Source organism: Lemur catta, chromosome 6 (assembly GCF_020740605.2).
Source record: "Lemur catta isolate mLemCat1 chromosome 6, mLemCat1.pri, whole genome shotgun sequence".
In the NCBI taxonomy this organism is placed as follows: domain Eukaryota; kingdom Metazoa; phylum Chordata; class Mammalia; order Primates; family Lemuridae; genus Lemur; species Lemur catta.
Genome location: NC_059133.1, coordinates 97,935,702 through 97,948,819, shown reverse-complemented (window position 1 = coordinate 97,948,819; position 13,118 = coordinate 97,935,702). Strand labels below are relative to the sequence as shown.

General features: G+C 56.8%; 1 protein-coding gene across 2 annotated transcripts in view; it reads left to right on the top strand.

Moving 5' to 3' along the window:
• CACNA1C (calcium voltage-gated channel subunit alpha1 C) overlaps window positions 1-13,118 on the top strand; it is a 581,627-nt gene that overhangs the window by 498,698 nt on the left and 69,811 nt on the right. For both annotated transcript variants that reach the window (XM_045554647.1, XM_045554646.1), the window contains 5 exons: window positions 416-468; window positions 783-929; window positions 2,575-2,776; window positions 4,214-4,372; window positions 4,950-5,060. In XM_045554647.1, coding sequence (XP_045410603.1) covers window positions 416-468; window positions 783-929; window positions 2,575-2,776; window positions 4,214-4,372; window positions 4,950-5,060 — 672 coding nt within the window. The remainder of the gene's footprint in view (window positions 1-415; window positions 469-782; window positions 930-2,574; window positions 2,777-4,213; window positions 4,373-4,949; window positions 5,061-13,118) is intronic.

Sequence of the window (13,118 nt, the reverse complement as noted above, 5' to 3'; positions counted from 1 at the left end):
CTGGAGTTCTCCTGGGGCTCTGCTCTTTCCTGCCTGAACCCTTTAAGGGTTCTACTGTTCTCCCCCCGAAGCATTCTCCCCCTGCGCCCCCCACCACCAGGCACACGTCTGCCGTCCTCCATCTCCTTCATCCCTCCGAGCCCAGCTCTGCCCCTCCCGTCCTCTCGAGACCTTCCTAGGGAGTCCACCCTCCACGGCTTGGAGCTTTCTGTTTCTGCGCTCCGGTGGCACTTGTGGCCCTGAGTGCCTGTGTGTGCCGCTCTCTGTCCGTGCAGTGCTGTCCTCCCCGTCCGGACTCTGCACGCCACCCACAGCCGCTTGCACTGTGCCGGGCTGTGGAGATGCTCAGGAATCATTTTTGATTGACTCATTGATCAATGAACATCCCTAATCACGTTGCCCTTCTGCCCTCCAGGGAAAGCTCTACACCTGCTCGGACAGCTCCAAGCAGACCGAGGCGGAATGCAAGTGAGTCGTGGCGGGAGGGCGGCCAGCGCCCTGGCCGGTCAGACCTGGGAGGCTGGGGACTTGGCTAGAGCGGATGGACAGCTTGTTCTTCCTCAGACCACAGTGGCACCGGGGCTCTCACCCATATGTCATCTGGTCTGATTGACAGGACACGTAACATTTTCTGTTCCTGAAGGTTCTGTGCACTGAGGTACTTCCAAATGGCTGGGACGCCGAGGTTCAAGCCTGGCCGGTCTCCAGCATGCAGGGGGTCAGGTGGGTCAGGAGTGAGGAGGGATGGAGGGCCCGGAACTAACTCTTTCTCGTCCTCTCAGGGGCAACTATATCACGTACAAGGACGGGGAGGTTGACCACCCCATCATCCAGCCCCGCAGCTGGGAGAACAGCAAGTTCGACTTCGACAATGTCCTGGCAGCCATGATGGCCCTCTTCACGGTCTCGACCTTCGAGGGGTGGCCAGAGTGAGTGAGCAGACCACGGCCGTGTCCCCCAACATCAGAGGGCCAACACAGGGGCCCTCCAGCCAGTCCCCAAATTCTGTTGGTACCTGTCAATATCCCACACTCCTGCCCAGTCCTACCTACCTGTGTCCTCCCCAGGCAATGAAGGTGTATGTCCAGAACCACCTGTAGGCCACAGTCACTACTGAAGATGTTGCCGTTTTATTTTATTTTTTGAGACAGGGTCTCGCTCTGTCACCCAAGCCAGAGTCCTGTGGCAGCCTCGAACTCCTGAGCTCAAGCGATCCTCCTACCTTAGCCCCCCGAGTTGCTGGGACTACAGGCATGTGCCACCACACCCAGCTAATTTTTTTTTTTGGTAGAAACAGTGTCTCACTACATTGCCCAGGCTGTTCTCAAACTCCTGGCCTCAAGCAGTCCTCCCCCCTCGGCCTCTCAAAATGCTGAGATTACTGGCATGAGCTACCATGCCCAACCAGATGTCACCATTTTAGAAACTTCCAGCCAAACTGAGCTTTTATTTTAGCTCTCTTTCCAACCTCAGCAAGAGCCACAATGTCAGGGTCTCTGTCACCACCTTCATGGCACCCAGGAGTGGGGCACAGGGAGCGTTTCTCCAGTGTGGGCCCTTTGACCAAACACCATGGGACTCGAGATGGCCACTCCCAGCCACACTCAGTGTGGGCGAAGACGGCTGAAGTGTCTCTGCCCCGGCTCCTTAGAGAAAGCCTTGTCTGCACGTTCAGTGGGGGCAAGCCGTGGCCCTCCCCACAGCAGAGGCTGTGCACGCCCGGCCCGCCGTGGCCTCACACGCTGACCCCCTGCCAGGCGCCTCTCCACACGTGCTCCAGATAGCTTTGTGTGGGCACCTGCTTTCCCCCAGTATGTATTCCAGTGAAATTACGATGTAAAAATCAGAAAATCCTATAAATGTTTCTAAGTCAACAACAGCACATGGGTCTTAGATGAGAGTCGCCATTATTGTATGGTAAAGTATAGATCATGCCCAGAGCACAGCCACATACCGTACAGGGTTGCAGAGGAGGGAGGAGATAATCCCTGACCGCCGAGAGTGACAAGCTTCGTGGGGCACAGGGCAGGCCCCGGTGGACAATGTGCGTCCGTAAACCGCTTAGGTATAAAACCAAACCACCGCCGATGATCTGAATGAGCTTTGTCACGTCAGTGCTTTTATCTAACTGGATATTTGCTCTCAGAGAGATTTATTTTATGTTCCCTCTAACATGCTCTGAGTCCATGCCAGTTTGCAAAGCTGTTTCAATATTGACCAATATCTCCAATATTTGGAATCAATGTCCATGACTTATGTTACGTTTAAATGGATTTTCACAGTGTCAGAGCACCTTCGTATACCTCCTATCAACTACCCTGCAACGTAGGAAAGTCAGGAATTACTGTCTCCCTCTTACAGAGGAAGGGTCTGAATCTCAAAGAAACTGAGCACGTTGCTGAAGGTCACACGGCCAGCAAGTGGCCAGGCTGGGACTTGAGCCCAGACCTTCTGGCTCCAGCCTAGAGCTATTTCCTGCACCCTCATCCCAGGGATCCCCGGGGAGCGGTGCCATCGCCCTGCAGAGGTGACACTGCTCCTCCCGCTCCCTCTGTGGGGCTGTCTCCCCTGCAGGCTGCTCTACCGCTCCATCGACTCCCACACGGAAGACAAGGGCCCCATCTACAACTACCGCGTGGAGATCTCCATCTTCTTCATCATCTACATCATCATCATCGCCTTCTTCATGATGAACATCTTCGTTGGTTTCGTCATCGTCACCTTCCAGGAGCAGGGCGAGCAGGAGTACAAGAACTGCGAGCTGGACAAGAACCAGGTAGCCTCCTGGGAAGGGGCAAGCAGGGCCGCGGGCCACGGCGGCGGCAGAGAGCGAAGGGCCGTGTAGACACGCGGTCTCGGTCTTCTGGAGGGGCCTGCGCAAAAGAAATGCAAATCCCGCAAACCCCAGCTCTGGCAAACGCATCCAGCCAGCAAATATGTGTTAAGCTTCGACTTAAGGATCCTCTGTGATCGGCCCTGTGGAAAGAATCTTATGCCCTGTGAGAAGCTGACAAGTTAGGAAGTGCCCACGTGGGTGGCACCTTTGGTAACAGAGGGAGAAACTACAACTACAAGAGAGCTCTGGGGCTTTGGGAAACCACTCTTCTGTGGTTTCTTAAGTAAAACCCAGAGGCCTGTGCAGGAGGTGGGGAGAGGAAAGAGGCTTCAGTGGGAGTGAGATGGTGATGCCCAGTGCTATGGCAGGTTCCGGTGGCCCGTGAAGGACCCCCCAGCACCGTCGGTGACTCACAGGGCTGCCAGGGTGGGACGTAGGTGCAGTCACCGAGGTCCGTTCCCTAGCTAGGTTCCCGGCGGGGAGAGTCCCTGGGGAGACGCATCCCTGCCCGCGAGTAAGGACTGCTTATGGGAAGGGACAGGGCGCAGTCAGACACGACAGTCCGCATGACGCTAACTGGGCGGCTGAACCCCCTGTGGGTTTCCATGTCTGCGTCTCAGGTTTAGACGCGTCATTCTGGCCGCTGCGCAGACTGCAGGTTGAAGGTGCAACAGGGAGGAGGGAGGCCAGTTAGAAGGTGGAAATGACGGATGAGACCTGGCCCAGTGTCAGGTCACTGATAGTGGAGGTGGGAGCATAGGAGGAGGTGACAGTGGGGGGCTTAGGGACTGGACACGAGGCTGAGGGGGCGAGAGGGGCAGGGGTGATCTGGCCCCTGGTTTGGGGATCTGAGCGCAGTGCAGAGAAGCAGCCTGGACCTGCGCTGGAGGCCTGAGCATCCCGTCAGCCCAGATCTCCTCCCGTCGGAGGCTGTGTCTTCCGACCTTGTGGACACGGCAAACAAGGACGATGGATTGGGGACGGGAAGGAGAAGTTGGGTCTGTGGCGTAGGGACTCGCCAGTGGGAAGACCGAGCCTCGGTCAGTCGGCAAGTGCACAGGCGTCACGTGCCGGCTCCCCGCAGAGCAGCACGTGGGCTTTGCCAAGGTGAGAAAGAGAGACACGCGCTCGTTTCTGGTCTAGACAAGGAGTTTGGACTAGAAGGGACTCCTCCTTGATTAAGGGAGTGGTAGAAAATCCAGACATTTTCCAAAGGCCTTCTCAAACCTGTAAGTGAGCTAGAGCAGTAGGTGGTATCTCTGGCTTCTGGAGATCCTACCGCCAGGCGTGTGACTTCATCGACATCCTACGCTCTTTGCCACCCCACCTCCTCCTCCAGGTGGCTAACCCCGCTCTCTCCTGTCCCCGCCCTCCCAGCGGCAGTGCGTGGAGTACGCCCTCAAGGCCCGGCCCCTGCGAAGGTACATCCCCAAGAACCAGCACCAGTACAAAGTGTGGTACGTGGTCAACTCCACCTACTTTGAGTACCTGATGTTCGTCCTCATCCTGCTCAACACCATCTGCCTGGCCATGCAGGTCAGTCCCAGGGGGCCCGTCCCGCGACGCCTGCGCGAGCGGGCAGCTGCGAGAGGGTAGAAAGTGTGAGGTAGCAGCGGGGCCAGCTCATTGCCCCTTCCTGGTCGCCAAGGGAGGCAGAAAGACGAGTGTCCCTTCTCGCAGTGGGCTCCTCTCTGGGGCCTTGGGAACGAACCTGCAGGACTCTGAGTTGATGGAAGGCAGAGGGGAGCAAACGCAGAGTGGAGGGGGTGAGCCTGGCGAGCAAGGTGTGGTTTGAGCAGGCTGGTCCCACAGCCGCCCGTCTTTAGCGGGGCCAGCTCATGGGCCCGCTCTCCTGAGCCAGCGTGCTCCCCAAAATCGTCACAGCTCATCAGGAAGGAGCACAGAACCCCGCCAACCTCCGTTTCTAGAGACGGCAGAGCAGGGAGAGCGCGGGGGCTCCCTGAGTCCACCTGACTGCCCATGGGCGGTGGGTGGCCTTCGGTGCTTGGTCCAAGGAGGATCTCTGTTGAGATGAGGGCTCCGAGAAGGCTGGGCCAAGGCGGGGAGGGGGGGCAGCCCTGCCCCGTGTTCACGGCTCCCCTTCCGTGTGCAGCACTACGGCCAGAGCTGCCTGTTCAAAATCGCCATGAACATCCTCAACATGCTTTTCACCGGCCTCTTCACCGTGGAAATGATCCTGAAGCTCATTGCCTTCAAACCCAAGGTAGGCCTCGCAGGCTGCAGGGCCGGGCAGGAAGGGCGGGGGTGCAGGCGTGAAAGCAGGAGATGGGGCGGAGGCGTCGTGAAGGACCACCCCCGCTCCAGGACAAATGCTCCAACTCCTACCCCTGCCAAGAGCCACCCTCGACACAGACTCTCCGCTCACGGTCTTGGGCCTGGCGGGCACGTGCAGGAAGGAGATTCCTCCCGGAGCTGAGCCTCCCCTTCTCGCAAAGGCAGATGATAGTCCCTGTCCCCCAGTTCCCATCCGCTCTGGCCCCCTTCCCCAGTACATAACCTAGAAGAAAGTGTGCCCACAGACTGGCAGACCAAACCTCTCCGGCCCAGCCCCCAGACCCGCTCAGGCTCTGTTCTACCCTCTGCCCACTCTGCCAGCCCCACAGACCAACCTCGTGTAAGAGCGTTGGCCAGGGCTGCAAACGTGTGGGGCTCAGGGCTCCAGCCCCGGGGCACCTGCTCGCTCACACCGGCCCGTGCAGGAAGAGCAGTTACCTGCACGTCACTTTGCTCCTTGTAAGCGAGACAAGACTGGACCCATTGGCTGAACGAGGCAGGGTGGGGAGGGTTGGATTGCCTGCCACTCTGGATTACCTGTGCCCTTCCCGGCCCGCCCAGCGCCGTGGTCCCGGTGTGATAGGTCGCAGTCACCAGCGTCCACTGGCCTGGGACTCACCACAAGGGCAGCTACTTCTGAGGGAGGCCACTCAGCGGCCCCCTGGCTGCTGTAGCACCTTCTGGAGAGCAATGAGAAGGAGGTCTAGGAAAATGGTGCAATTACAGACAAGGAAATACCTCCCGCTTTCTGAACCTCGCCCTCCACTCCTTCAGTAGTTTTCCCAGGTGCAGCACAAGTCAGCAGGAGGCCAGAGGAGGAGTCTGGCGATGTCTCCTGTTTTTATTCAAATTCTTACATGTCCCAGGACTGATTGGGGGTGGGGAAGGGTCCGCCGTGGCTGTTGAATTCATATTCAGCTAACATTCTTGACACCGTATCGTGTACTACACATACATGGTCGCGCGTAATCCTCAAAACACCCTGTGAGGTGGGCATTTGCACCCCTGTTGAAGGGAGGAGGAAAGTGCGGCTGGAGCAATGAAGTGCCAGTGTTAATCACACCGCTAATCAGCGGCAGGACTGGGATTGGAATCTAGCCCCTCTGACCTTGTAGTCCACGGATTTCCACCACGCCGAGCTGTCAGCCAGCACTTCTCCGTGCCAGAGCTCTGCTGGCTGTTTTTAAGAAAGAGGGAAATAACCTTTGGGAAATTTAAAAGGTAAGATAGACAGTGTCCTCACAATGCTGATTCTTCCCCTCACTCAAGAACGCCTGGGGACCGTGGCTGATTTGCAGAGAATAAGACTCCCAGCAAGCAGGATTTGAGGAGCACGGTGCTTCCTGCCTCCTCCGGAGCAGCAGACATGCTCTTTCCCACTTTCCTGTCCAAGTCCAGTCCCATTTAGGGGCACACATTTTATCCTGGTGCGGAGAGGACCAGGCCCTGGCCACCTTCCTCAGGGCCACAGTGTCTCCCGCACGGGGCCCTGTCCCAAGCCCCAGGCCAGGAGCACCGACAGGCCTGCTGCCCACAGCCCCGTGACCGGGAGGCCAGGAGTGTGGGTCCCTGCCAAGCTGCGCTTCGGTCTCAGCTGACGTCCTCGCAGTAGGGAAACGGGCATCGTTTTCATCTAGTGTGACGAGACACACGGTTTAAATATTTCAAAGTCTTGGGTCATCCCACAGTTGACTCAGGTGTGTTTCTGATGGTGTCCTCGGCAGTCCCCAGAGCCCTGCAGCAGAATCGCGTCTTGTGAGCACAGGAGGGGTACTGCGTGACCTTCCGTGGGAAGCACGCGAAGTTGACAGCTACAGGAACCTCCCCCTGAAAGACACTCGGCCCAACTCCTGCAAGTCAAGGAACGAGCCCCCTTCCTGGGAAGTAACCGGTTGGGGTGGTCTGAGCGTGCAGTGCCTCCTAGCTTCCTCAGTCCCCGGTTTTCTATTGTGAGAACACGGAACAAAAGAAGAGAGACTTTTCCCGAAAAAGGAAGAGAGCCATTCTGGGGCCATGTGCATCTCATTCACACCAGCGTCAATCTGTGGGGTGAAGAGAAGGGAAACTGAGCCCCCCGCGAGCTCCCATGAGGGGACTTCCGGCGAGGGAGGGATAAGGGGGGCACGGAGTGGAGCCAGGTCCCTGGATTGTCCCTAAGCTCTTTTCTTCACTCACAAATAGACTCCAGGAAAAGCATCCCCAAAATCTTCAGGCAGAAAACCAAACCAGAAACCACTCACAGTTCTGGAAGAAATATCTAGCTGGATCTGGCCCAAGAACCGGCAGCTGCTAACAGTGACCTGAAACCCACAACAGTGTCCCGGTCTCGCCGCTCACTCGGATTCTGTGCAGCCCTCTGTGTGTCACTGGCGTGACGGTTCACAGACGACACACGTGTTCGTGCTCCGCCGGTTCACAGCGGGAGGACAGCGGGGCAGCAGGGAGCTGGAAACCGACACTCGCCATAACCGGGGGGCCGTTATCCAACACTGTCCCTGCTCGAGTTTGCGTCTTTGCCCTTTAGTCTCTGTGACTGGCGGGGGGCGGGGCGGGGGGGGGGACGGCAGCCAGGGGCCCGCTCGCTTCTTTCTCTCACTGTTGTCACCACAGTGGCTGTTCCCATGTCTTCCTTTCCATCTGCACTCACCACACCGTGGAAAACGGACTCAAGAAAGTCCCTGCCCTACATCCAGGCGCCCCTCCCTATGTCCACACTCTGTTCACAGAAATCTTCACACAAAAGTTAGGGGTGCATATAAACCAGCTTAGAAAAATTCAGCCCCCCACAAAACCTCAGGACTCCGTGGGGTTGGTCCGAGAGAGCGGGTGGGTGATGGTGGTGCTGACGTGGACACGTCCTGCAAAGCGGGGGAAACACCTTCCCTGGAGGCAAGACAGCTGCCTGGTGTCCCTGTCCCTGCGTGACCGTGCAGGACCAGGTGGCCGGCAGTGAAAGTTTTGGTTGGAAGGCTCTGAAGGCAGCTGAGGGGGTGGGTTGTCCTGTTGTGAACTGAAGTTTACCAGCAAAGACAGCAAAAGAAATTTTTAAGATACCCTTAAAGATACGATACACACTGAAAAATACCTAATGCCTAAGAATAAATCTAACAAAAAAATGGCTAAGACCTCTACAGAGAAAGCCATAGAATTTTAGAGAGAAGAATCAGAGACAAGCTAATAACTGGAGAGACATATCAGTCAGTGTCCATGCGCTGGAAAACTGAATATTGTTAAGACGCCATTTCTCCTCAGACTGATCTATAGCCTCAATGAAATGCCAGCTAAATGTCCCAGATGACCTCTGCCTGAGGTGAGAGTGGCAGGGCCACACTGCTGTCCCTCAGGGCCAGCAGCAGGAGCCGAGCAGTCCCCTGGCTCTGGCAGTCTCGGGCCGTGCTGGCATCGCCCTGGAGGGAGCCGGCTGTATGTCACTGGCTGCCTGGGATTTGCTGGGGACGCTGTCTCAGAAGGACGTGGGGGTTGCTGCAGGAGGCCGTGAGGGACAGGCAGGGATACAAGCGTCTCCCCAGGAGTCGGTCTGCCTGGCAGAAGGTTTGACAACGCCCCTCCTGCAGGCTCCTGCGGGGGCATGGGGGCTGAGGCAGTGGCCCCACCGCCCTCCCCTCGGCTGGGTCACTGCCCCTCACGCTCCCCAAGGGGATGCCCCTGGCAGCCCTCAGTGATCAACTCCGTTCGTCCTCCCCTCAGCCTGAGAATGGTCCCAGCGAAACTCCCCTTGGCCTCCTGGCCCAGCTTTCGTGAATAAGAGTGACGGAAGCCTCAGGGCCTGCTTTCATGTCGCCAGACAAATTAGGACCCAAAGGCATTTCAAACCTAAGGGATGAAGGAAGCCTCTAGACCAGCGCTGACAGAACATTCTGGGATAATTAGAATGTTCCGTGTGCACAGTCTGTACCATAGCCGCTAGCCCCTGTGGCTCTGCACACTTTAAATGTGGCTCGTGCAACCAAGAAATTGATGTTTTTGGATTTTATTTGTCTTAATTAATTTCAACGTACACTTACGTAGCCTCGCGCAGCCAGCAGCACCGCCCGAGGCCCTGCCCCTTTCCCGCAATGGTCCCAGGGTCCGCCCTCCCCTGTCCAGCTGCTCGGGCTTCACGGAGCCATCCTCCCTGCCCTCTCTTCATCGGGTGGTTTTCTGCCAGAAATGGACTCCTACCGGAGCCCCTCCTGACAGGGCAAGACTGGGGCCCCCAGTGTGGGTTTTTTCATGACTCCATCCGTTCCCTGGCCGTCCCTGGAGTCGCCTGTCTTGGCAGCAGCGAGGGCCGAGGCTGTCCCCCCCTGCAGATTCTTCGCTGCCGGCTCCGGGTCCTGAGGGAGGCAGAGGGTGCAGCAGGAGTGCTGCCCCGCCAGCCTGCAGTCGGTCGTGCTGCTGCAGGCCCATGTGGGCTGTGCTCTGGGGACCCCTGGGGCTCCCAGATACTCTCTCGCCCAGTCCACTGTGCTTCTGACTAGGTTTCCTGATCAGCATTTTAGTGTGACACTGAAACCTGAGAGCCCTCGTCCCCTCCCCGGTCTCAACCTGACCCCATCCCAAGGATGCAGAACCTCGTCCCTGTACAAGAGACTTGCTGCCTAATGGCCTCGGTGCCACTTCCAGAGTGGGGGCAGCCTTCCCGCCACGCAGCTCCCCCAGCCCGCGCCACCTGCGACCTTGCGCTGCCCACGGGCTTCCACCTCCAGGCAGCCTGCCTTGCAGCAAGCCGTCTGCAGTCTGGGGCTGTGACTCCCGCCTGCAGCAGACGCAGAGGGTGTGGCTGGCACTTTCAGGGTATCAGCTAACAGTGGGGTGGTTATTCAGCTGCCACTGTGTTTTCTCTGCTTTGGGGGCTTTTGTGAAGCCCCTGTTATCGTTCAGGAAAGAGGAAATGAGGGCCGTGAAGTCATGACTGCTTCAGAGGGCGGCAGGAAGTGGTGAGGTTCCCTGTCCTCATCAGCGAGGCCTTCAGCACTGCCCTTGGCTGGGAGCAAGGGACAAGTCATAACTGGCCGCTAGCCTGGTGATGAGATGCTACCAGATCAGAGCTGCTTGGACCGTGGCACCAAATGCCCTCCTTGTTGGGGCCACTCCCCACAGCACCGCCTGCTCCGGGCTCACTGACATACGCAACCGCGGAGCTGTAGGGAGAGCCAGGGGCTTTCAGATGGTGCGCTAGTGACCAGCACCGCGCAGTGCCAGCCAAGGCCAGTCTGCTCTGCCTCGGGCCTGAGAGAGGGCGTCGCTGGCCTTGGACTTCCCAAAGGCGGCTTTCCTCGTGTCCAGGCAGGCCTGTGTGGTGCAGGGGACCCCATGGCTTCCAGAGCCACCTCTCCTCTGCATGCTCTGTTCTCAGGCATGGCTTTCGCCCCTGAGAGTGATTGTCAGCTTTGACATGGGAGCACAGGCCCCGCCGAGGTGAGGAGTACTGGGGGAACCCCGGGGGCGTGGTCAAGACGGAAAGGGTCCTCGCCTGCTAACTTCTTTCCACTTGGGCTTTAAGTTCACGCGTGGGCAGGCAGAGGGAAAGCCCAGGTGGGGAGGTGGGTGCACTGGGAGTGCTCACTGCAGCAGAGGAGCTCAGCGGCCCAGGTCCCTGTCTGCTCTGTCTGCTCTGCCTGCTCTGCCAATGTCTAGAACCTTCTTGCTTTAAAGATCCAGCACCTGGGCTCCCTTTGGCAAATAGCTTTCCTCACACAACCTGAAGATGTCGTGGTCCACATCCTCCAGCCGGCGTGGGGCCTTCCAGGGGCATCTGTGCCTTGGACGGGGCAGGGGGGGCTTCTGAGGCTGAGGCCGGTTGCCCCGGTGTGGAGCCACTGCTTCAAGTGTTGCAGTCCTCTGTGCAGGGGCGAGCTGCTCCCAGGAAAGGGCGCAGGGTTCTGACGTTCACCTGGCAGGTGCACAGGCTGGGAGGGCAGCCTCAGCAGACAGTTCGAGCCCCAAGTCACACAGCAGATTTACTTGTCTGAACCAGGGAAAAGAAAGCATTTTTACCAACCGGGAGCCAGGCCTGCGTTCCTGCTCAGGCCAGGGTGTCAGTGTGGACCGTAATCAGACATGTTCTTTGTTCCCCGGAGGAGGCTGCTAGATGGCATTCCAAGGATAGGCTCCTGAATGCCGCTCTTGCATGGAAACAGCCACAGGAGGAAAGGGTGCATGAGCCTGTGCCAGGTGGCTTGTGAACATAAGGAGAGGCCTGGCAAACGCCACTAAGGCCCCACACCACCCCACGGGAGAGCAGCAGGGCCAGAATCCCTCCAAATGCATCAGTGCAGCCGCCCCAGGGGCTGAGGACCCTGTGGGCATGAGTCCCTCAGGCCCCTGAGGGCAGGAGAGACTCCGATTTCCTTAAACGCTCCCTTGGGCTGTTGAGAGAAATTAGAAGACTCTTTCTTTAAAGCCCAGGAAAGGACGAGGAGAATGAATTGGAAAGTGAGATGATCACTAGAAAAAGATGCAAATGGGGCCATTTTCTTTTTTTGAAAACTGAGAATCTTCTAGAAACTTGGTTTTTACTAAATAATGACTTTGCCGGCTGCAATGTACATTCTCTCCGACTTCACTTCTGCCTCCGACTGCCCTCACCAGGAACTGCCCTCTTCCGGCAATTAAAGTTGGCCATACCCTTCCGCGTGATGCAGTGTTTGTGTGAGGATTTAATTTTCACAAAGTAAATTTCACTTTATTTCTTTGCTTTATCGTCTGCTGCCCCCAGATCCCACCCAGAGAGAAAATTCTGGTAGATTGAGAGCCTGGAGGCCCAGGTCCCTGCTCTGCATCTCCTTGAACGAGCCTGGGCTGGGCAGGAGGGGAGAGGAAGCTCGTGCACGCACTGTTCCTGCAAGTCTCTTTCTCTGTGGAATAGCAAGCCTGGCTCGGCAGGCTGTGACGAGACTGAACGGGTCGTGGCTGCAAAGTGATTTGGGCTTCGGGGACGGTGCGTCCAGAGGAAGCTGGGCAGCATCCCCGAGCCGGAGGAGTTTGCACCCAGCCCTGGAACGCAGTTCCTCCAGCCTCGCAGTGCCCTTCTCCACAACCATTGCAAAATGGATCATTTTGCAATCCTGATGTTCTGTCATCTCCTAACCTCCTACCCCGAGCTCATTTATTGTATTCCTTCAGCCAGATTTCTGCCTCGCGCCATAATACAACTTCAAGGCTCATCCTGGTGCATCTTTGAGGTGGGGTTATGTAAGACGCCGCATAAACTGTGCTACTCAAGTCTAAAACTGCCACTCCCCTGGGCTGTGGCTTGATGGGATTTCAGCTCCGTTTGCCACCATTTCCTCTCCTTCTCTGTCTCCCAGGCTTTGTCGTTCTTCCTATTTTTTATTTCAAGACCTCTTTGCCTGTGTGGTGCTTGGCTAGTGCTGTGCTGAGGGGTAAAGCTCACTAACGACCCAGTAACTATTTCACTGAGCACCCAGCGTAGTAGGCAACACGCCTGTACCCGGGACACGGCTGTGAACACAGGCAGGTGGCTGAGCCCAGACATGCCGGGTCTGACTCTTGGGTCTTGTAGTGTCCCCAGCTCACCTCTCATTCATCCCTGGAAACCTGCTGTTCAGCCTGCTGTTCACATTCTAACTTTGAAAGAAGTAATTGATAAACACATTGACCCATCTGTATCCGTAACATTTAGAAGCAAAGCAGGGAAGGAAGTAACATAGATTGTCAATGAAGAGCCAGACATTGGGCTAGATAGTTTACTCTTCTTATCTCATTTGATCTGTACAACAAATATTATGGTCTCCCATTTTGCATCTGAGGAAACTGAAGGTCAGAGAATGGCTAAGTAACACGTCCAAGGTCACAGAGCTAGTTTTTTGTTATTATTGTTTGTTTATAACAAACACTTAGTATCATGCTTATTATGTACCCCATACAGCTCTGAGCGCCTTAACAAATATAAATTCATGTAATCGTTACAAAAATCCTGGGATTTTAATGCAGGTTTAGGTGACTCAAAAGCCAAACTGTG